Source organism: Serinus canaria, chromosome 1 (assembly GCF_022539315.1).
Source record: "Serinus canaria isolate serCan28SL12 chromosome 1, serCan2020, whole genome shotgun sequence".
In the NCBI taxonomy this organism is placed as follows: Eukaryota; Metazoa; Chordata; class Aves; order Passeriformes; family Fringillidae; genus Serinus; species Serinus canaria.
This window is the reverse complement of record NC_066313.1, coordinates 44524206-44549429: the sequence shown is the minus strand read 5'-3', so window position 1 is coordinate 44549429 and position 25224 is coordinate 44524206. Positions and strand designations below refer to the sequence as shown.

Here is a 25224-nt window from a genome sequence, read left to right as displayed (position 1 = left end):
GGAAATTTTCTCCGGAGGTCATCTGGTCCAGCCCCCTGCTAAAGCAGGGTCTCCTAGAGCTGATTGTCCACGATCATGTCCAGGCAGCTTTTTCAGTATCTCCAAGTTGCAAGACTTTGTAGCCTCTAAGGATAACCTGTGCCAGTGCTTGCTAATCCTCACTGGGAAAAAAATGTTTGCTGAGGTTAAGATGCAACATCCTATGTTCCATTCTTTGCCCGACGCCTCCAGTCCTGTCACTGGGCATCACTGAGAAGAGCCTGGCTCTGTCCTCTTTGCACCTTCCCTTCAGGAATTTATACTCCTTATTAAGATCCCTCTGAGCCTTGTCTTTCCAAGGCACAACAGTGTGGCTGTGTCTTCCTGATGAGCCAAGCACTGGGCACAGCACTTCAGCACTGGACGCAGTGCTGACTAGAGTGAAAGGGTCACCTCCCCCAGCCATGCTCTTCTTAATGCACCCAGGCTGCTGCTCACCTTCTTTGTGGCAAGGGTCCCTCACTGGCTCATGCTTAACTTGGTGTCCACCAGGATCCCCCAGGTCCTTGAATGCAAAATGCCTTTCTTGCTAGGTCTGGGTGTCCCCCAGCACATACTGGTGCCTAGGGTTGTTCTCCCCAGGTGCAGTGGAGAACTTTTTGAACTTCTTGAAGTTCCTGTCACCTCATTTATCCTGTAAGCCTGTAAAAGTCCCAGTGTATGGAACCAAGACCCTCTGACGTATCAGCCACTCCTCCCAGTTTGGATGACAGTTTGGTGTTATCTGCCAAAGACTGGACAGGACAGGACTGGACCCAGTACTGACCCCTGGAGCACACTGCTGGTCCTTGGCCTCCCAGCAGCCTTTGTGGCACTGATCACCCTCTGGGCCCTGCCATTCAGCCAGTTTTCTGTCTGCTCATCCAGCCCATACATTGACAGCTTCTCTGTGAGGATCTTATGGGAGACAGTGCCAAAGGGCTCACTGAAGCCCAGGGAGATGATGTGCACTCCTCTCCCCTTTTCTGCCAGGCCACTTATTTCATCATATAAGGTTAACAAGTTTTTTAACCATAACTTGTCTTTGCTGAATCTATACTGACTGCTCCTGGGGACTTTGTCTTTCATTTACTTGGAAATGGTTTCCAGGTTTAGCTGGTCCATAAAAAAAATTCTGCTCTTTGGAAAACTTTGAGCAGTCTCTACACATCTTTTGATTTTTCTTATTTCTTGTGTAAAAGTTATCTAATTTCATGAAATGTTTTCAACGGGCTGTTCTTTAATTTCTTATTATTTTCATGTTCTCTTATCCTGCAGCTGGGAGCAAGGTTGGGAGTAACACGTTTTAATTTCCTGCAGCTGTGAAAATCTGATGTTTTGTTATGAATGTTAGCTGTTAAATTTTGATTATTGAAGTGTGTTTTTGTAGTACTGTATCATATGTTTCTTTCTTGAAATACCTTGTACACTTGTCTCTCTTTTCCCACTGGGCAGGGAGGACATAGCACAGGAATCCTGGATGATACTGGATGTCTGTGCAGGCTTTGCAAATAAATGTAGATTTGGCAGGACTGATTGAAATGCACTCAGCAAAAAAGCCCTGCAAAGAGCCCTTGTGCAATGAAGCCACTTGAGCTTGTCTGTGGTGTGTATTGAGACAGTGCTTTTGTAGCCAGATATTACTTAAACAAGCAATTCTTTGAATTACAAATTGAAAACTCAGCTTACTATTCATAGTGGCATGTAGGATAGTACAAGATTTTAAAATGATACGACAAACACCAGTTCTAAACTATTATGGAGGTTGTTATGATTTGCTGCCAAAAGAAGGGTTGTTTCAACTGGTCTTGTATCTGTATGCAGGGAGAGCTTCAGAGCAGACTCAGGAAATCTGAAGCACTTAGTGGTGTGTTTCAGTTTTAATGGTAACAGTCTGGCAAGAAGGCAATCACTTGGTGAGTCTATAAAAGTGTGGAGACATCTGAGATTTACCTGTAAAGCTTTCCAAAAAGGGCCACTGTTGAAAGCATTCAATTCTTAGAAATTACTGAGTTAAAAATTCTTAGGATATTCAACACATACCCTGTAATTCTGCACGTTGGGGTGGAAGGGGCAGTTCTGTGTGTCAGTCAGTGTCCTTTGTACTCCAAATTTCTGTGGCTTTTATAAAAACTAACTCATCTCTTCTGCTATTTTAGAGACTTGCTTTCAGTCTTTTTATCTAACTTGATCTAAAGTGATTTCTATACTGCTTGTTCCTTGGGTGTAATGACTTTTTGAGTAAGAAGGAAAACATGTACATGGAAGCATGCAGTGTGTGAAGTTCTTGAAAAACTCTCTGTATGGTAGAAGCAAAATCTGCTATATTTTCTGTGTTCTAGTATAGTTTAAAATAGAATGGAATACACTGACTTCAGCTTCTCACATTTGTGATGTGAAAATAAGCAAAATCTTGTACCTCAACATATCATGGCTTGGAGGGGTAACCTCACCCTGCTGTGCTTCACAGCTCAGTGATGCCCATCAGTGAATCTGGGCTGTGATTGTAAGCAGCACTTTGGCAAATGAAGTATCCCCAGTGGGCTTCTTTTTCAGGTCTTCTCTGTGAGAGTGGGAAGGAAGGGAGAGTAGGTGTGTGGGTAGGGACTAAATGGTTCTTTCACAGCTGGTCTGTAACTAAGCCTTTGATCCCAGGCCTTAAAACAGCATGATTCTCATATTTGGTGTCCAGCTATTGTAGTCTAGCTGATGTGTGTTTAAATTTCATTGACAGTGATTGTCTAGAGTTAAACAGTCTTTACTCCCAGACCCTAGAAAATAGTATAAAATAATGCTTGGGCTTTGTATGTGAAATGAGACGAGTATTTTTTGCCATTTGGGGTGCACACACAGTTACAAGCAGATTTCACTTCTGATTTTGCTATTGTCTCAAAAGAGTTGTATGCTTCTGATCAGCTTCTGAAAGGTGTAATTTTGCAAAGCATTAATTTGCTTGATACACTTGTAGCATGTTTACTTTTTAGGGTCAGTGTCTCAGGGAGTGTAACCTCTCCTACAGACTGCATACATCTCTGAACTCCTTTTTGAATTTTTTATTCATTCTGTTCATGTGCGTGCATGCAGATGCATGATGTCTTCCTCCCTATGGGTGTCTTCTGTACCACATCTTGAACATAGTTGGTTGAGGTTAGGCTCAGGAAGCTGTGTTGGCCATGTTTGAAATCCATGTCGCATACTGAAATTTCCAGGTGGCTTGCAGCTGTAAGATATTTTCTACATGCTTCAAGAAAGTCCCCAGAGCTTGAGGTGTGATTTTTGTGTGGGAGGTGATTGTGTCTTCTTGGTGTTTCTGTTGCTGCAGTGAAAGGCAGGACTGCAGAGTCAGCAGTGCTAACCAGTTGGTTTCCTGCCCTAGCTGGGGATTTGGCTCACACCACAGCCAAAGCCAGCTTCTTTTTCTGATCAGTCTCACGATGCAGCCTTGGCGTGGGAAAGGCACTTAACTGCCAGTGGTCTCTTGAGTATCAAAAGCCACTGCTTGGCCACCCATCATGTTGCCATGGTCTCTTTGGGCTGCATGTTCACCACATTTCTGAAAATCATAGTCAACTTCTGTTGAATTTGGTATCCGGATTTGAATATAAGAAAAATTGAGGTACTGCAAAGCACTGTGTCTGTAACTTGATTTCGCTATTTGAAAAATAAAGCCAAACATGCTTGCTGAGAGTCTTTGGGCTAAGCTGGTGTATTTTGTGACATCCTGTGGCTTGAAGGTGAGTACTGTAGATTATGTACCTCTGCTGACTGACTGGTTTGGGATGCTTGTATTCCTCTAGGTACAACATTGATCCTGGCTTGTACTGTCCATTTTTCTCTCTTGGGGCATGCATGGAAGGTTTGAACTCTTTGTTCAGTCAGCTCCTAGGGATCTCTCTCTATGCTGAACAGACAAAGAGAGGAGAGATTTGGTCTGAAGATGTTCGAAAGTTGGTAAGTATTCTTGTTCCCAGCATCTGAAACCAAAGGGAAGATAAACAAGGTAGTGTGTTCCTGTGAGCTATGAATCAAAAAAATTACTTGGATACCTATCAAAAACACAAACTGTCTAATTTTAGTTGAAGTTAGACCTCAAGAGCTTTATCATCTCTTTAAAGTGCCTTTTGGATGTTTGGTATTTTATGGCCTTTTAATAGCTCTGTGTCAAGGATGCCTGAATCAGAAACAATTTCTGTTTGGAGATTATTGTTGCACCTTTCTGAATGGGCCCTGTTAGTTTTAGTTTCAATTTGTAGATTACCATAGATGACTAGAATGCTGGAAGTGTGTGTCCTAGCTGTCATGTGTCTTTGCCTCATTTTTTTTTTTTTTTATTCTTAAAGTCATCTTTACATTGAGATTGATTTTTTTACTTTTATTTTTCTGCCCTCTTTTTAGGGGAGGGTGGAAATCAAAACTTGGGCAGTAACTCACTCATCAGGTTCCCAAGTTCCTCTGTTGTCTTCCTACATTTTTTCATTGTCAGATCTTCTCCACTGCTCTTCTATCCTCAACCTCCAGCAAGAGATGCTGTTCTTTATATACTGTGGGTCAATTTATAATTACTCCTTACTCTTTCTATTTTTATTTCTGTGGTAAATCAGCTCCTGTTTGTCATTTGTGGGCTTTTTTAACACAGAAAGTACTTTTAATACTAATCTGTGACTAGCTAGTTTGGAGTGAAATGCAGAAATGTCTGTCGTTTGAGATAGAAGATGTGAATTTTATCCATATATTTATTTTCAATTAAAATTAAGAACAGATTTTATATTAATTATTCCCAGTTTGTTTGCCGTTTCTTCATTATAAGTCTTGGGATTTGAGTATTATGTCTTCAATTTGCATGTTATCAATGCTTTCACTATGGAAATTATATTCTTTTTTTCTTCAGGCAGTTGTTCATGAAACTGAAGGTTTGCTAGGGTACATCTATTGTGACTTCTTTCAGCGACCTGATAAACCTCATCAGGTAACATTTATGATCTGACTTCAGCTCAGGTTTTATATAAGTACTGACTGTAGCATTAGTGCTTTTTGTGTTCAATATAAATTTAGTAAAGGTTTCCTCATTTTTAAAATAAATTTAAACAGGGAATCTCTGTAACTTCATGTGTGGGTTTAGGTAAAATATTTTTTAGAGCAAGCTTTCATTTAAAAAAAAAACACCCAATAGGATGAACTCACACTTTTTGTGGTACAGAATAACAGGTGCTACAAAATGTTTAGAGAATTCTGTTTAGAGAAATGGTAGATATTTAAACACTTGTTTTCTGGCCTACTGTTTACAAGTAAAAACAATCTGACATTTATACTTTCTAATCTTTACACTCAACTAAGTTTTATTCTAAATTCTCTTTAAAACTGTAGATGGTTCTAACTGTTGTGGCTCAGTCACTACCTAGTGCCAGTATATTTGCAGTAGGATGCAGTACAGTAGACACTTCACTCAGTAGAAGCATCTGCAAATTACCACCTTTAATGAGGTGATGAGGGACAAACTTTAAATCTACATTAGTTTGCTATATAACTCTTTTGCTAGTATTTCACAGTATACTAGTAGTGCTGTGTGGTGTATTTTATAAAGAAGTTACTGCTGAAGGTTAAGGAGAGAATTTAATCTGTATGTTATGGATTTGACACATCAGTAAATTTCTTGTCACTAATGATACCTGTTAGAAAGTTTGAACGGTTTTGATAACTCTAAAACGTAAAGAAATAATTTTATTTTCTAGAAGCAATATAGCCTTTCCTTTATGGAATAAAGTAATTTCTTTATGAATTTGAGGTATATGGTAAGGATGGAGAAACAGTGTTGTTCAATAGAAGCTACTTGTGTAGCTGAGTATATGTTCTGATTTGATTTAACAGTTTAGTTTAATTTAATAATTGTTTTAATATCACTGATATAATGACATTGGTTTACTTTTACCTCAAAAAGGACTGTCACTTTACAGTTCGAGGAGGCAGGCTAAAGGAGAATGGAGAGTACCAGCTACCTGTAGTCGTTCTTATGCTGAGCCTTCCCAATTCAGCAAGGGGTGCACCAACGCTGCTAAGTCCTGGCATGATGGAGAATCTGTTCCATGAAATGGGACATGCTATGCATTCTATGCTGGGGAGAACTCGGTACCAACATGTCACTGGTAAGAAAGTTATTAAAGTCGTGATTTTTTTGTTTCAGTCAAACGTTTAATTTCCAGAAGAAAGGTGTAGATTAAAAAAAAATTAAAAATAGAACAAAAGAAAAGATTAAAAAGGGTATGAACCAAAAATGCTTGTCATGTTAATAGTTCTATACCCTTGATGATTTGAGAATATGGTTTCAAATCTGCAGATATTGTGTATAACTCAACCAAACAACATTTGAATATTCTTTTTCTAATAAGAATTAACTGTTTGTATCTCTTCTTTATGTACTGTTGATCTTTATTCTGTTGGTGGTATCCACTCTTTCAAGTTTGTCTTATGTGGAGTTCATAATCATTGGGATAGTTGGAGGTTGGGAAATAGGTTGTACCTACTGTAAAACCACATTGAATCCTGGGTTGGAAAGGACTTAGGAAAATGAATGAAGGAAAATCAGTGAATTAGGTCTTGCAAAGAGTAGTGAGGGTATTGCCTGGCAGGTCTCTGGCTTCTATAGCCTTCTGCAGTTGTGGCAAACAGGTCAAACACCCATGCTGGCGAAGGCTGCTTGGCATGCTACTTTTTTTACCTGTAGACAGCTTGGTATATTCTTTTCTATAATAGTGTGCTGGCAATCTCAAGTGCAGTGGGCATTTACTTATTAAAAAATAGAAACCAAACAAACTATGAAACAGGTGAGATTGTGAATCCCTTGTCTGAAGAAGTAGTTTTTTTAGTATGTTTTACCCTTTTTATCCTAATGATACAAAGGGGTGTTAATGTTAAATTCATGTTTTATCAATAGATACCTTTGCACCCAGTGGCAAAATACTCTTTTTTTAAGTCCATTTAAAATTAAAGTTGACTGAACTATTTTATAAGTTTTTCACTACTAGACATTGTTAAAACAGATGAACACTGCATAATTCCTTCAGTATAAGCTCTGTATAGTCTTTAAGACTCCACTCCTTCCACTCATATAGGCTTGCTCATCTTGAGCTACAGGAATACTTATATGCCCAAAATAGCCACTTCAGTGAGTTCTCCTCTTGTGCTGAATCATGTGTTTCTGCATGTCAGACTCTTGAAGGGGCAGGAAGTGGCTAATTGTGAGGCTCAGATTTTCCAGGAGTCCCTGTGTATGGTTTCTGTGTTGCCTTAGCTCCAGGCAGTCCTGTATCCCAAAGGATTTCACTCCAGATCTAGCATTGCAAAAGCAGCATTGGAGGTTGGAGGTCAGTGGTGTTGTTTCTGCAGAGAATCCTTTTTTAATGGATTTGGAATGTGCAAAAATCAAAGGGCTTGTCCCAGGGATGTCTGTTAGAGGCTGTCTGCCCTCATGGAAGATGGGGGTGGTAAAGTATGGAAGCAATATGACTACAGGCTATTGTGAGCACAAAAAAACTTGACATTCTAATTGAGATGAGCTGAGTAATTTGACATCTTTCCTGCTCTCTCTTCTTGCCTTACTTTTCTTTAATTCAGAACTACACAGTGCAGATGATGCATTTTCAGAATCTAAGGAGAATTTTTGCTACCAAATAGATTTTTCAGCAGTGGTGCACAAACAGAATGACAGTTTTATGTGTCAATGCAGAAGTGCATATAGCTAATGTGTCTGTAAAAAGGAGCAGTGTGATTTGAAATTACATCAGAGCTGTATCTAACAGCAGTAAGTATTAGAATGGTAAAGGTACTGGTGAAACCTCATGCAGTGTTTGGGCATGTTCATTTTGTGTGTCTAGTCGGAAGGTGAATTCAAACTGCAGCAGTTACAGAGAACTAGAATGGATAGTTTCTTAGACTTTATCTTGCCTTTGGCTAATGATGGCTCAGAGAGAATATAGTTTCTCTCTATTTAGTAGGTAAAAACCAGTGTGATAAATGCTATTTGTATTAAAGAGCAGTATCAGTCTGAATCACTGAGTGTAAACAGATCATAAGTTAAGATTAAAAATTAGAGAAAGGTTTGTAGAGGTCAAAGGAGTGATTTTAAAAACCAGTCTTCAAATAATAGTAAAAGCAGACTAGAATTTAAGACTGATTCTGAATGTTGACATTGTGTCTGGCAGACCGGGATAGAGGTGACGACCCAATGGGTCCATATGAAAGCAACAACTTTTCCATTGCTAACTTTAATATAGAAATTAGAAATTCAGCTTTGATTTGGCAATGTGTTACACTTTTTAGTAACTTCCATTTGGTAAGATGCTGATAAAGATTAGAGTAAATAAGGTTTTTGGGAAAGAGCTTTTTGAAAATAGTAACAGCTGAGATATTACCTCATTGCACTTACATAGAACATATCTTCAATCTACAGGAGTGTTTCTTGAATGAATGACTTGGTATCATAAAGCAAGGTTAATATAAAGCATAAGAAAGCTCAGCAAACAGATGGAAGCTAAAACTTGTAACTGTGAATGGGATTAAGGCAGAATTTTATTTACATTGTAGTTTAATTTAGGTTTAGGATACTTAAATAGATTTGGTGTTTCATGTAGGGCCAGTTTGGCTACAGTCTGGTTTAGTTTAAAAAGGGTGTGATCCAGAGCTTTATAAGGTGCCTCACCCAGCTGTTCAAATATTTTGTTTTACTTTGTGATTTATAGTAAAATGTGTAGGATTATAATGAAGCTTTTCTGGCAGTATGTACAATAATGGAAATAAAATATTGACTTAATAAATGAAAGAACATTAAAGTTCACCAAAAGTCCAAACTGAAAGTTGCAAAACCTTTTGGGAAGAGTTAACTATTTCTTAGTGAAAATAGCAGATGCTAATGTGTACAATTATTCTACCTCTAGGAACCAGATGTGCTACTGATTTTGCTGAAGTTCCCTCAATTCTGATGGAGTACTTTGCAAATGACTATCGAGTCGTTAACCAGTTTGCAAGGCATTATAAAACAGGACAGGTAGGGAAAAAAAGGTAAAATTTTGAAAATAGGAAAAAATGTATGTAGAAAAGAATCATCTTTACATGTGTTATTAATTAATAGCATTTAAATAGAAATAAACAATGGATAAAGTTATTTTAGTATTACGATTTCAGTTATTCAGAAAAAATGTTAATATTGTCATTGGAAAAAAGATAAATGTAATCTGTGTAAGAATGGTTCTTACATCCTAGGTTCCAATTACATATATAAAACTTTCAGCCTTTTTTTTCCTGCAAGGTATAGTAGGTGAACAACTTCTGTGTGAATCAAGTGTTTTGGAATGATTTAATATAATTACAGGTAAGTTATGACAAAAATAGCATTTGTCATTGAACTCTCCAAAGTCTGTCTTAAAATAAAGCTCAGGTAACCAATCATGGATGTAAATGGAAATGATCTGCAGTGTTTCAAAATTTCGATTTTTAGCACGGTGTAGGGCAGTGAGTGAAATATTTTGTGATGAAAAATATACTGCTCTATTTAGGATTATATTAGGATTAGTTAGATTCTGTCAGTCATGAATTTCTGCATTAAAACTCTGATGTTGTTCTCACATGAGGAAGTTCTTTATCAGTCTGTTGCAAGGATCTGCTTTCTGTGGGGTATTTGGAAAGGTGTGCTCTTTGGAGCAAGGTGACTTTTGGTGGTCGCTTTCATGTTGTGTAGTGTTATACTTCATTGGGGCTTCTTATCCAGTACTAAGCATTCAGTGCATTTCAGTATTATGGAAGTAAAATTATGTTTGCCTCCATTGAACAGTTAGGAAAATATGTTGTCTAACTTCTGTTTGAATAGATACTGTCTGAGAAATTTGATCTGTAATTTTTCTCTTTTTTTCTTTTTTAAAGAGAGCAATTGTTTCTCCAGAATTGATTGCACTAAGAAAGGTCTCTTTGAAACCTGGGAATTAAACTCATTTCAGGAGTGTTGATCATTTGTCTACTTGAATCCACATACAGAAATAGGGCTTTCTGATGTTCTCTATAAAGTTCATGTAGTGTTTAAACAGCATGGAGTTAATCTGATTGCGTATGAATTCAGAGAATGAGCTTCACTAAAACATCTGAAAGAGATTTGTGGAACATTATTTATGGCTTTGTAGTTTCAAAATGACTTGACAAATCTAAACCATGTTTCGTTTCAGTGCAAAAGCTAAGAACCAGACATTGTGTCCCATTTGGCATTTCCATAAACTACTTCTGCTTATTGGTGGTGAAATCTTCCCTTTTCAGACAGCAATTGAGAGAGGTTTGATGTAAAAGTCCAGTCTTGAAGAGGGCAAGAATGGATTATGCTGGATGATGAGAAGAAGAGCCGAAACTGCTCTGTGGCTCTTGAGAGCATTAGATTCCTTCCTTTTAATTGCTTTTTTAAAATTTTAGAATGCATTTTTAAGCCATTATCCAACATCTCTAAATCTGCTTTTGCTTATATTGGTTCATCTAAGCTGACTTTAAGAATCTGATATCAGATTTCTATGTCTGTCATTTAAATACAAATAGATTGAAACAACCTTTTCTGTTGTGTATATGTTATGAAGTACTTTGACTTGAAAATCCCATCTCTCTTTCATTTTTAACTTCACAAAGATCTTTTTGGGACTTAATTTCTCTGCTTGTTCCCTGATGAATTCTCTTGTTGTGGAAATAGGAAATTTGATTTTTTTTTGTTTCTCCAGTTTTTGATGTATTAAAAAAAAAGAGTCCACTTTACCCCCTTTTCAAGGGGAAGTAAGGAAGATGGACAAAAAAAGTAAAATGTGAAAATTGTGAAACCATTTAATCAGTATGTTGTTCTCTGTGAGAACTTCCATTAATTTTCTTCTTATGGATTAAGAGACTGAGCTTTCCTGTGCTAGAAGGCTGTTAGAAAGCTGTTTTCTTCACCAGCTATGCCAACAGAGCTCTGCTGGATGTTGGCAGAAGGTGGACTTGCTACTGATCCAGTTTGTGTTGGAGGCAATACAGATAATTTTACAAAGCATTCTTCTTTTGGTGTTGCTGCATCTACACTCTAATTTTTGCATGTAAACTTCAGGTGGTGTGGTTTCTAATATTCCGGCTGAACATAATTGCATCAGAAAAACTTACCAGTGTAATCTCACCTTAGCCATTGCTATATAAGTCAGCTGTAGAAGGATTCATCTTTGAGGATCTGCACATACAATCAGTGCTTTTGCTTGTGGGAAGAGGAGGGGAAAGAGGTGTTTTGATTATTAAAACATGTGAACTGTTTCAAATTGTGTTTTAGTAGCATTGCAGGAAAAGAAACTGATGGACAGACCTTCAAACATGAAAGTTTGTTTAGATGTAGATCATGAGGTTCTGGTCCAAAATATCTTGAAGTTTATAGAAAGCTTCTCTCTGCTTTCTATCCCTTTTGAAAGGTTGTGCTGTTGAAAGTTGAAGATTGACAAAACTTGCAAGCTCTCCTGTCAAAAGGAGCAGGTGTTTTGAACTTAGTTGCAAAAGCTGGCCAGTACAAATCTATTTGTTTCAAGAAAATAGCAAGCTTGATTTTCCTTTCATACAAAAGATGACTCAAACCAAAAAATCCTTGAGATAAAATGAATAAATAGAGAGGACTGTAATAATTAGTTTCTAAAGTTGGATTAGTCAGGTGAGCTCATGAAGTCAAGCCATACCAAAATGGGAACATTACAGTACTTAAGCAGACAGTCTGGTGCATGGGTGCCATTCTGTATCACTGTGATTTTGTTTAATTTCATTTGTGAAGTGCAAGGATACGTGGTAGGTCTGAGCTAAATAATTTTAAGCTTGTGTGGGTTTGGAGGCTCTCTTGAATAAAGGCCAGTGTTTCAGCTGTTCAAATTTGAACTGAGTTCATTATTCACAGAGATGGAATTACAAAGACTGTATTGTATTAGCATGATTACAAGAATTAGCCCACAGATAGTACAGTTGTAATGTGTTGCGATTACTGCACAACCATAAGGAGTTAAGCATGCTTTGGGACATAAGGAATTCTTTTCTTTTAGCACCATGAAAACTGAAAAATGCATTACAAGATCTTAAAGTTACTTAATGGAGAAAGATAGAAGAGTGGGCTCAAGGTAAAGCACGTAGTGTTTAAATTTTAAAAATTAAATGGTTATTCAATGACATAGTTTTAGGCAAAGCTCTGTGAAGTCTTTTTTAGAAGGAAGATGACAGTCTCATTCTGGTTTTATCAGAGAGTTCATCTTTCAGGAGAAGTGAAGTAAGAATGCTGATACCTTTTTTTAAATTCATTCAGCTGCCTATTAAGCAACTGTGTGAGATCGTAATGGAGCGAGGAGGAATAGTTTCTACTGCCTGAAACAGTACATGCTCCAGTTCAATACCTCAGTGTATCTGTGTGCATGACATTTGCAGAAACATACCTTGGAGTGGAGTTGTGATCTATGGAAAACCCTCTGGAGTCAAATTCTGCTTCCCTGAAATCTTAAGATCCCAAAGGTGTTTGGGGAAAAAATAAGTGACTTCTTTATCAATTTAAATTCTTTCAATTTAATCTAATTTTGGCAGTGTTTTTCTGGTGCCCAATTCTGCTTGGTTGTGAATTATGATCACAACACAATCTTTAAGCCAGGTCAGTAACACTGATAGATTTAAGAAAGACATAAGTGTTTTTTCCTCCTTTGCCTTTTTGTCAACAGGTGGTCATAAGAGTGACCTGTACTTTTTTCCTAATTTTACTTTTACTTTCATCTTGATTCTTTTGATTTTCTGCCTTATTAAATTCTTTGGTTCTATACCATGCTTGACGTAGCTAACTTTTGACTTGGAGAAGAGGTTGCAAGCCTTAGCAAGTACTGCATAAAGCAGCTGTGCAAGCAGAGAATTTTTCTTACCTGCTTCAACTTTGAGATTCTAGAGTCAATTGATAAAATTTCTTCACTTAGGTGTACCTTCTCTAGAGCTGGGTTTTATTCTGTGAACATTGTTTGTCTGGAATTCATATAATTTGGAGGGAATCTAAACATATGGCTCTGCCATACCTGTAGACTTTATTGGATTATTTCTTGAATGCTTCAACACACTATAAAAGCATAGGTATGATTGTAGAGTCAGGTTTAAAACCTAGCATCCCTATAACATAGAGATGCTAGGCATTAAACATAACTCTATACATGTTGTACAACTTGTAGTACCTCTCTTAATATTTTAGCAAGAATGCAGTTATTTTAACCACATTCCATTTGGTTGGTTAAGGAAGCTGCTAGAGGAAAAAAAAAGGAAATGTTTGTTAGGAAAAACATCACTTGAAAAGCTTCAGCAAATGGTGGAAGAAGCGTAATGTCAAGCATTCATAGACAGATGTTCTTGAAAATGTGGCATTAAAAAGTCTTTGGATGTTTTTGCAGACATCTGGATGGAAAGTCAAAAGGTTTTTTTATAATTCCTTGAAAAGTGTTTCTGACTTTTCAGTATGTGGTGGCGTGGATAATTTTATTGCCATAGATGTGGAATAAATTTAACTTTGTTAAAAATTTCAAAGGGTAGATATTTACTGTTCAGTACAACTAAATATTTTTATGTGGGTTAGGGTTGATGGATGCTGTCTCAGTTGAATTTATGAAAACCCAGTATTATTAAGCTCAGTATTATGAATTTTATGATGTGGGAGAGCTTTAACTGCCCCAGTCTGTTCTTTATATCTAAAAATAGTAATAACATCTTTAATAGGCCTATAAGGGAATGTGGACTCAGTTTATAGAAAAAGATTTTGCTTAATGATTTCTCTATTGCTATGTGGATTCATGCTGATATCGTAATTGGCTGGTTAATGCTTTGTTTGCAAATATTTCCTTCCTCAATGCAAAGCACTTTAAATGTGTTTTATTACCACCAGGCTTTTTTTTTTTTTGTATCTTCAGCCTCTTCTAGTAATTAGCTATTTAAACACAATTTACAAACAAACAATAAGTCTAAATGTGACCTGTTTTTTTTCTTTTCAAGCCACTACCAAAAAACATGGTGTCAAGACTATGTGAGTCCAAAAAGGTGTGTGCTGCAGCTGATATGCAGCTCCAGGTATGTGTTTTGCATTCTAGTTTCCACTTTCTATTCAGCACTTACAAAACATGTTTTTGTTCTTATAATTTGACCAAATTTTTTATTTTAATGTAGATCTGTTTTCTAAGTATATGAAAATTAATTAAAATGAATGAATTTCATATTAATTTTATGTTTGTTTTTTGAACATATTCTGTGTTGTCTGCTTAAACCTAAATGCTTACATCTATAGGAAAATATTATAAAAACCACAGCTTTTGAAAATGGTTGGATTATCGGAATTCCCAAAGGTAGTTTAAGATTGAATTCTTGAGTTAATGGAATTGTTTAAGGAGAACTTGAAATAGAGGAAGGATTGTGTACCTTGAATCATTAAAATATAGTAGGGCTGAGAGATACAGTCTTCCACAGTAAAATCAAACCAGCACATCTGTTTACTAGAATGTGATTTGAGTTCCTTGTCTTCTGCAGCTCCAGATGAAAGTGGCCACTTGTCACATCAGAATTGCTGGTTGTGCTGTTAGGATGTAAGACTTCTCTCCCACAGTGTTAGGAAAAGTAACTAAATGAATAAACCTTTATTTTCTGTGGGTAGGTGTGATTGTCTTTTGTCATGTGATTGTCGTTTCCATAAACAATCAGTGATGCTGTTCTTCAAAGGAAGTAAAGAAAATCAGAGTTCTATCTAAAATGGTATTTGGCCTTTTTCAGTCCTGCAACAGCAGTTCTCAGATGTGTACAGTAGCATTAGCATCCAGCTAAGATTTTCTTACCGTAAGCATTTGGCTGTGCTTAGTGTGCTACAAGTTCTTCCTGTGTGATTTTGTTTTCTTCTTTGTTTTGCCTTAAGCCTGAAGCATATAGTTTTTCCTTCTACAATTAGCCTGGTGTTTAGGTGAGATAACTCTGCTAATACTTCAGTGAAGGTTAGTTACTGAGATGTGAAAAAAAACAATTTTACAGATATTTGGTATTTCTTCCTTTGAGAAGTGGCCAAATGATCACAGCCCCAGGAGTTGGGCTGGTTAGTTGAAGTTGATCTGAAAAAGAAACTTCAATATTTGCAGTTTTCTCTATGCAGTTACAAAGAAGACTTTAAATTAATCAGAAGCCTGGGCTGTGGACCTGTAAGTTGTATACATGTCATTTACACTAGTCAAAGCCAGACTGAACACTGTTTACAGTGTACATGTATTTTTCCTTGATTAAATTTAATGGACTTTTGAATTGGACTTTTGAATTGTGCTTTCAGTGCAGTGCTGGCTGTCAGCAGCCAATGTTGGCTGGGCAGGTGCTACCTGTGGCTATACCTCTGTGACATGAAAATATAACTGCACTCTCTCTACAGGTCTGATTTTAAAATGCACACTGCTGGCTTTGAAAGATTCTCATAGACATGCCTGATAATCCAGAAGGAATGTGAGCAAGAATATAAATAATTAATACAGGAAGTTTTTATTGGGGAAAAAAATCTGGATTGAAATAAAATTTATACTGTGCATGCTTAATTGTGGAATTTTACTCATGGGGGCACAATACATGTACAGATTAGTAACCACCAAAGGGTTGATGAGGTCCTTTGACATGCACCCTTTCTTTTCTGGTGTCTCTGTCCATAAGAGCTACGTATCAGTCTGACAGATTTCTTTCAACTTTATATGTATTTGCTATGATCTTGTCAAGGTTTGAGACCAAGTTGGCATTGTGGAGGCTAAATAGGGTCAGATATCGAGCAATGTAAGTCACACAGATATTCACAAGTGACATGGCCTCCCTGCTCTGTGGTGCAGGAGAGAGTATTCCAAAAGAAGTCATTGCATCAGTTGCTTGTGGTGGGGCTCTACAATGTCCCTGCTGTTGTTGACCCTCAGCTGTTCCTGGGGCCTCTTTAGAGTCTGTCTTGGAGTCATTCCATACCCTGTGGCTCAAGAACACCCACTTCTGGTGGGCTCGAGTTCCTGTGGGTACCTGATGATTGACTGCTGCTGGCAGTGATGCAGTGATTTAGCAGGCTGCTTGCCATCAAATTTTTCTTGTGTAAATTAAGTTAAACTAGTTTCAACACATGACAAATGACCACAATGCCATACAGAATAATATTATTCATTTCCTACTTTCAGCACTATATTTTTGGAGATGCCAGGTGTAAAACCTGCAGAAGTGTGCACTCGTTTCAAAGAGACAAATTGGCAGAGCTGTTCTGTTGAATAATTCAAAAGAATGTCCCAGAGAAGTTGACTACATGGCAAAAACAATGCATGCAAAACAACTACATGCAAAAACAACTTCCATTTTAGAAGTACATATTGTAAGTCATGCAAATTAAAAAGTATAATACTTAATTGAAGCAAAATATATTTTAATTTGCAGATGCCAAAATATATATGTGCTGCTAGCTGTATACCTGAAAATACTGTGAATGATGATTCTAATACTGTTCCTTCAGATTTTGCAAAGACTATATTCTGTATTGATGGCTAGATGCTATGTTAGCTGTGTTTGACCTTTAAAAGTAGAAAAAAATGCTGACAAATATTCCAGCAGTGTGGAAAACACCTGGGGGTTCTTCTTCTGTGGTCTGTTCAGAAAATAAGTCTATTGGCACATGAAAGTAAGAAATATTGCTGCTTTTTCATAACTATAATACCTCTGAATTTTCTTTTAGGTCGTGTAATCAGTTACTCAGAAGGAAAGATAGGAGAGTCCATACATCTTCTCCTAAGGCTTTTGCCAGGCAGATTGAATCCCAGAGTCTTTCAGTCAGTAGTAACTTCACTGGAAAATGCCTAAGTGTGTGCATATTAATGCTTTTAAGCAGACAAGGAGCTAGAAAGAACTGGAATCAAGTGAAACTAATAAATACCAATGTAAGTGCAAATTAGAGAGACAGTATGAAGATTAATAAGTATTTGATGGCGTTTTTATATTTTTTACGTCTTTTGAGGAATTTGTTTTACTGAAATTAGAAATCATCTTCTATCTACTGCTTGATATTAAGTATTAGCTTGCTCCTCAGCAGTATCATCTAAAATCCTGTGGTCTGGGGATGTGTTTCCCTTTCCCATTTCCAAGGCCTGTGTAAACACACAGAACTGTGGTTTGTAGATGGAAATGCATGTGGGTATAAAGTTCATCCAAGTTTATTTTCAGGGATGGTTTTTTTAACCGTGCTGTCCAGGTGGCCTGGCTCACAGCTTTCTTCCCGCATTGTACGTGTGCCAGGATCAAGGGAGAGCTTGTAGCTGACTTCAGTGACTCATTTCCCTGTCACCACATTGTTCTTTAGGCAGAACATTTCACTGGCCTTTGGTTGACATTTCCCCACTTCCTAGCTGTGAGTTGAGCTTTTGCTCCTTGACCACAAACTACTTCACTCCAAATTTTACTTTGAAGAAGGTCCCCTGCAGTGCAGATGCAGTTCCCCCATCTTGGGAAGAATGCTGAAGAGCAACTGCAGACTGGTCCAGACAAAGATGGGAGATAGAAAAAAGAGGATCAAGGCTGTGCTGAAGCTTGAAGCTAAAGTCTGTTGTCAGATGCTGAAGTTCCTCACGTTTGATTTGGGTTTTGTAGAGAGAAGAGGGGAAGTTAGTGTGAAATGACTACTGCAGAGTTAAAAAGGTGTAAGGTGACAGGAGAAAGTGACCTTTTTAGGACTATTACATGAGGTAATTTTCAGGTCTATTCATGGTACTTACTGCAGGTCATACTCTTAGGCACCCTTGCTGTCCTAAACCTGTAGCTTTTGTTAAACTGTGTAAAAAAAAAAAAAAAAAAAGAACGGGAGTCTAGTGACTAGGAATGCAAAGCCATTGTAAAGCCTCTTTCTCTTCTTAGATATATAAGAGTAAAGTATTTTTGCAGTCTAGTGTAGATTTCTCTGTATATTTTTAGTCTGAACAGATGCTTTCTGGCTACTCTGCAGTTGTAGATGAACAGTGTTGAGTGCTTGCACGTCTTGTTCAGTGTTGCTACCTGGGACATGAAACTTGCAGTGTCATTAATGGGTAATTGTGCAAGTTGAGTCTTACCTTTCTTCTCCTCCTTAGCCATGGCTAATGAGGAGCAAGCAGGAAATCTAGGAGTAGCTCCTGCAAGTTTATTCACCCCCCCTGCTTATAACCCTCATTTTTTCTTGGAAAAAAAAAAACAGTGTGCCAAGAGAGACTGTCAAAGGGTTTACCAGAATTCTGTATGTTAGAAGACAGTTTAATCAAACAGAAGAAATATACTACTTTAGAAACAGTCACAATTTTGGTGAAACTACATGTCGTATCCAGAACAAATAAGAAGATTCTGAATTCTGATAAATTATTAGAGTTCAGAATTATTTCTACTAACATTTCATAATAAAGAATCTTTTCTGATGTTCAGGGGGTTGTGTTATTTAGGTAACATAAAACATCCAAACAACTTTTTTTTTTTTTTTCCATAAAATTTCATGGTTATAGTTCCTGGAACAGTGTTTATGTCATTAGGGATGGTATTGCACCCTGGGAGAGTGACTGGGCCTGAATCTCTAGCCAGATTATTTGCTACATTCCTTGCAAAAAAGCTTTTTGTTGCTCCTTATTGTCAACTTTCCTGTGAAGTGTGCTGACTATTGGATGACCTGACCTCTTCCCTTAAGCATCTGGATCCATCAAACTACTTAAAAATATCTTGTGCTGTAGAGCAGTGGGTGTCCTCTGTCTTCCTTGCACTTCCACAAAATAGGAAATCTTCATGCTAAAAACCAAGGCTGCAATCATTTCTTCTGTCCATGCCTGTTTCATGTTTTTTGTTACTGTTCCAGAGACTCCACCTTGCTGTCTTTGCTTGGAAAGTCTTTTTAGTGGTGCTGCTTTCCCACTCTCTGAACACTTCAGTTATTTGGTCATGCACCCATGAATTTTTATACATGTGAACTACAGCAGAGTGCACCTGCATTCTGTTGTAGTTCACATGCATAAAAATTGCTTGTGGAGCAGCTCTTACTTCTGGCAAAGTACCCCCCTGGTGCAGTGTGCTTTTAGCTAAGCTTACACTTAAGCGATTTATTGCTCTGATGGTGAGAGCTAAATTAAAGGAAAGATCGACCTTAGTACTACACTGTTGCAGGGCTCTGGCAGAAACTCAGTAGCGTCTGCAGCTCTGTGTAATGAGCATGGTGCTTTTAGGTCAAAGGTTGGACTTGATAATCTCGGAGGCCTTTTCCAACCTCATTGATTCTGTAATATTCTTAACATAATTCTTATGTTCACTGCCTAAGCCGTAAGTTGTCCCTGCAGGGGTGAGGCCTTCTCATGGCTGCATGTACACGTCTTGAAATAGCTTATTTTGCAGTGTCCACTTCAATAACTTCGAAATAGGAATTTAAAAATACTTTTCTTGAAAAGGGGAACTGCTGGAGGGCCTTCAGGACAGATCTTAATTTTTTTTAAAGGTGCAGACAGTTTGGTACTCCCAGTGTGATAAATGACATAAACATGGATTTATGAAAGGTCATGATGGTGGTGGTTGATGAACTCCAAAAATCTGTTTCTCTCCTTGTAACATTAGTGTGTGTTATACTAATTATAGAAGATTTCCAAACCATATATATTTAAACTATTCCCTCTCTCTAGTCCATATCTTATATTATTTTCTTTGTGTCTTTTTTGATTTTCATATGTCAATAATATGTGCCAAAGACCAATGTGTTTTCTCTCTTCAGGTTTTTTATGCTGTCTTGGACCAAATCTACCATGGTAAACATCCTCTAAACAAGTCAACCACAGAAATTTTAAAGGAAACACAGGAGAAGGTTTATGGATTGCCATATGTACCCAATACAGTGAGTAGCAGAATAACTGTATAAACTGCATCTTTTCTTTGATAGCATAATACCCCTTCCTCTCACTGACCCTTGCCCTGCACACTCATGTGTTTACTGCTGTATTGTTATATTGAAAGAGTTTTCTTTCTTTCACTCACTTGATCCAGAGAGTGGGGGTGTTTTTGTATAAATGTTGTCTTTTAATGATGAACTTCATTACCTTGCCTATTTTTTCTTAGTAAAGAAGGCACTGGAAACAATATATTGGAAAGAGGTTTTATTTGAGCTTTTCAAAGGCTGCTTATAAAAGGCAGCAAAACACTGTACTGCAATTGGTGTGTGTACGCTGTCAGCATGAGAGAAAGTGTAAAGCAGGAAATGGAAGTGTGTTCTTCTCACTGTATTCCTGTGACCTTTGTCATGTCATTTATGCCTTCATGTGTGATCTGAAAGTTAAGAAGTCTGGAGTTCTACTGAACTGTCTAATTTTGATCTCCATGGTGACATGTGTTTGTTCTGTACATCATGTGACAGCCAAAGGTGTAGTTTGTATACGGCAGTCACAGGATTTCCTGGTCTGTGTGAAGCTGAATTCCTGCTTGGAGCCTGGCCCCCTGTCACTGTTTGCCCCTGTGGTCAGAATACCGAAATGCTTTTGCTGCTTCAAGGAAATGTACTTTCCTTCTTAGCAAAATGTCTTTCCTTCTCTGAGAACGGTATTGGGAGATCCATTTCCTCGTCATAACTGTACTGCCCCTGCTCACACCTCCATAAGAGTGTAACATCATGTACTAAGGCTGTGATCATTTTGAAGTGGGACAGCCAGTTTTGGCCTGGAACTTAATCCCAGCAAAATATACTGTGAACTTCTGAATAGTCAGAAAGTCTATGTTTATATTTATTGAATGTAAAATTTGTGTCAAGAACTGTAAGACAATTTAAATTTTCAGTAAAACATTGTGGAAAATTGCATAAGAATAACATTAGTACTCTGTAGAGTATTTAATGTCTGTAGTTTGTCTTGCTCTCCTTTGCTGAGCTGCCTTCCAAACTTGAGACACATTTACATGTTTAATTTTTAGTTCAGATAAAAAAATAAAAGTCTTAGAGTAATGGTTGGGGTTTTTAAGTGAAAAGAATATATTACTTCCTCTCATTTGATTTCAGAGCTAGACATTGAAATACAATAGTAGAGACTGTGTGCTTTTTATGTCTGTTATTTGGCTAGGTACTTACAGAGCTGGCAGAGAAAACAAAGTGTTTTGATTATTTGAATTTATCTCTTCTCTATACATTTAGATTCCATTATGTATTTTTAAGTCAGGCTTCTGTATCTTAATTTAGTGGGGATGGATAAGAGTATTTCTTACTTAGTTAAGATCTTCACTGCATCAATGTGATTTTTCTGTAGCAGCATTGTCTGTCAGGGCTGCAAACATAGATTATTATCTCTTCCTGATGAACCTTAATTCTCTTTTATTTCTCTTGACAGGCAAGTAAACTCAGTAAATATCCTCTGAATGTACTTTGTTGGGCTTCAGTCTTATTGTGCAGACTTATTTTCTGGCGTAGAGCCACAGCATGTGTCTTCTGTCATTCTCAGGCACAGCTCAGATAATAGGACAATTTGCGTGTGTCTTTTTGTTACAGTGCCTTAAAAATGAGGCATATAGCCTACACCTAGTAAGTAAAAGCTGCTGCTGCACCTATGGGCTGTACCTATTTAAGATAAACCTAAGCATCACATGTTACATGCCAACAGTAGGAGGGATAGTGCAAAAGAAGTTCTGTTGAGAGACAGTGGGAAATAAGTCTTGTTTAGGTCTGTATTTGCCATTCAAACAGATTTTGCAGGCACTGGGGCAGCAGGCATTGCACACAGGCATGTTTGCATTGGCTGCTTTGATGCAGATGGGCATGGGAGCTGGTGTCACGTGCAAGGCAGAAAGGAAGTCAGATGGAAGCACGGAGAAACAGCACCCCACTAGACTTTGTTTGTCTGAATAATGCAAATCTCAATTTCTGGCTGGCCATTGCTTATCTGTTCAAAAGTATACAGAGTTTACTGCTGGCTCCTGGAGGATGAAATTCCACTGGGATTTCATTGCTCTGTTACTGAATCCAGAAGCTGATGATTGCCAGTCAGGGGGCAATGAAATGTATCTGCCTGTTTTTGTGGAGTCCAGCAGTTTTTGTTGCCAGAGGAGATTAGTGTTACTGAGTTTGGAAAGCGAATGGCAATTTTGCACAGGCTGGATTCTTGAATCCTGATGATCCCCTTAAAAAGCAGCCAGTCTTCTTTTCGATTCTTGTAGGCAAGCAAGATAAACAAAATAGTAATGACCATACTTTTTCCAGCCATTCCTTCCTGAATGTACATTGTGTCAAAATCTGTGCACTGTGGGGAATTCAGTACTTTGCTTTTGCTCCAAAGTTTTGTTCAAATCATAGCTTATTTCTTATCTCTTGTGAAGTCAGTTTTCATTAATTATGGCCTGCCTTGCAGTTGATGATACTGTCTGCTTTTAGAGTGTCTCCCCTGGTCTCTTCTATGTTTGTCCCAGGATGCCCAGAGAGGCTTTTGAAAATGTATCGGGTGACCCTTTGATCAGTCTGAGACATGATCAAAGTTTCTCCCCATAATCTGTTGCTTAGTCCCCTGATCCCCCAGGTTCAGACTTGAAAAGTACTTTCCTTTGAGACAGTCATCAAAACTTAATGATATGCCATTGCTAGTCCTTCGCCAAGCATAATAATTCCTATCTCCTGCTGGGGGCTTGGTTCAGTATTGTAACAGAAAAGGACACACAGGGTAAACAGACCCTGCAATGATAGTGTTGTTTGCAGCCTCCTGCAGTTACAGGAAGAGCTCTCAATAATGGAGAAGTAGTACAATAAACACTACCTGCCCAAATCATTATACCTGTATTTTCTTTGTGGAGTAGTTTGAGTTATTAATTCTTATTTTTAGAAAATTATGGACTTATATATTGTCTCTCCATTGTAGTAACCTTTTCTAATCTGGAATTTTGGTGGGAAATGGTTTGACTGTGACTGTAGGGGAAAATGGTTTTGAAGTGAGGCACAAGGAATCTGGGTTCTTTTTTAGATGACTGCCAAATAGTCCCTTTTGCATTTTTCAAAATTACATGGTCTTCTGGTAGGCTTTTTTTCCAGAAACAGCTGAATTTCTTGTGTGGTACTTGAATACAAAGTGCGATGTTGGAATTTAACCACACACATCATTATAATTGCTTTTGATAGGAGGCAACATGTTGGTATGCAGGGTGCCTTTGATATTTTTTGGAACACTGAATTATTTCCTATATGCCTTTTTGTTTTAACATATTAAAAATACAGATTATTTCAGAAGGACCACCTTTACTGGTACCTTAAAGTGTGCATCAGGTTACAGGTTTAATTATGGCTATATAGTTTTTTCCAGAGTGTAAGTTTCTTTGGCAGCATGGCCAACAGTTGCTAGTGTTTGGAGAGACCAAAACACCTGTGAGACCAAAAATGTTAGCCAGCCAAGTTTGCCAGCAGAAGACAAGGCAGGTATTGTGAGAGATACCCTAGAGCAAAGATGTGTATGAAAATGGTGTATCACCAGTGTGGTTGTTAGTCTGTCTTCTTCCTGCAGCTGGGAGGACTCTGCCCAGACAGGGATCCTGACCTTGGAAAGCTCCACCTAGGTCCTTGTCTTAACTTGCTGTGGCTGTGTCTGTCATGTTCCTGACAAAGGAAATCAATGGATGAGATGCAACCTAACATTTGGAGTGCTTGCTCAGGGAGGCTTTCAGGCACTACAGGAAGATGTGGCTTGCCATGGGAGCTGAAAACACAAGTTTTTCATTAACAGGGAACATGCAGAGGCATGGCTGTTTGGTCAGCTGAGGAGGAGTTGATGTCAATAGGCAGAACTGGCTTCTCTACAGAGAGAAAATAGTTTTTGCATCACACACGGTTGCCATGAGCCAAAGCCTCCTGTTTTGTTGTTGTTGAAGAAAATGTGTGTGCAAGAGGGTGTAGTTTTAACAGGCTTATTCCTCAGCCTACTGAGGGCTAGCTGGCAGTTTGGGTGAAGTATCTTGTTACAGAATTTGCCATCTGTTTCCTTGTGGCATCTGTTGTCTTAGGATTTCTTGTTAGGTTTAGGTTTTTCTTGTTAGGTTTTTGGAGTGGCTACTAATGTGCAGTTATATATAACTCTGTTTTTGTATAAAATTTCATGTGAATATCAGTAATGCATATACAAAGAATAAATAGACTGAGCAAGCAATGAAGCAGCTGGCTTAAAGTAAATAAGAGATAACCTTTAACCTCTGATGGTAAAAGTGGCTTTGAATTCTGAAAACTTAACTCAAGTGGTGAACATAAATCTTAAAATTATTGGTAAGGAAGGCTAAGTAGTGGCCACCTAATAAATTTTAAACTGTAATTTCATTTCATATTTATTCTGACTAGAACCTTCCAAAATTAATTTTAGATTTATTAGGCCAAACTATGATGTAACCTTAGAACCTAAGTAAAACTGAAAGCCAGATTAAAGAAAACATAAAAAAACAGTTAAAAGGGAGAATGGGTGCTATTGGTAAAGCGCCTTTAAAAAACCAATTCTGGATGGCAGATGAGAGAGTAAAATTTATGGTGCTAATCAGTAAGATGCTAAAAAGAACTCAGTGGGAGAAAAAGCCTGTGTATCTGACTGTCTGAGAAAGGGAGGTTATTAGAAAAGTAAAAGCCATATAAAAGTGTGAAAAACAGAATACAGGGTAAGTTCTAACGAGCCATAAGTAAAACTCTGGAAGTTTCAAGCAGCTTAGAAACCAAACCCAGCTGTAATAATTAAAAACAATGCATCAAAAAGAGGAAGGCTGCCAGATATTTGCTGGAACTGGAACATAGCTAAGTATGATGATTCAAAAGGCATTATGTAGTTATCCAAGAGACTGAACCAAGGATACAAACCATCCTGATGCAAAAAAGATTTGGCAGTAAAGGACCAAGCCCTTTAAAACTTTATTAAGATAATAAAAAGTAGAAATTACTAGAGATAATGAAAGAATGCAAGAAATCAGAACAAAAAAGGCTAGAGATGCTGAGTTGAGAATTGCAAGTATAGAAGGTAATAGAATTCCATAATTACTCAAGAAGCAAGAGGACAGTGGGAGAAAGAGCAACAATAAATGTCAGAGAAAGCAGTGAGATTCTGTTCTGCCTCAACATTTTTTGAACAATGAGTGAATTTTGATTAGGTAAGTAATAGATGCAAATTTTGAGATGGATTAAAACAGTAGTGAGATTACATAATAGAATAGAATAACTAG

At 37.6% G+C, this 25224-nt stretch overlaps 1 protein-coding gene across 1 annotated transcript in view; it reads left to right on the top strand.

Moving 5' to 3' along the window:
- The window catches only part of MIPEP (mitochondrial intermediate peptidase), a 66485-nt gene that overhangs the window by 24113 nt on the left and 17148 nt on the right, over positions 1 to 25224 (top strand). Inside the window, exons 11-16 of the mRNA XM_009102833.4 lie at positions 3816 to 3969; positions 4907 to 4984; positions 5954 to 6158; positions 8946 to 9055; positions 14041 to 14115; positions 19793 to 19912. Of these exons, the coding sequence (XP_009101081.1) occupies positions 3816 to 3969; positions 4907 to 4984; positions 5954 to 6158; positions 8946 to 9055; positions 14041 to 14115; positions 19793 to 19912 (742 nt within the window). The remainder of the gene's footprint in view (positions 1 to 3815; positions 3970 to 4906; positions 4985 to 5953; positions 6159 to 8945; positions 9056 to 14040; positions 14116 to 19792; positions 19913 to 25224) is intronic.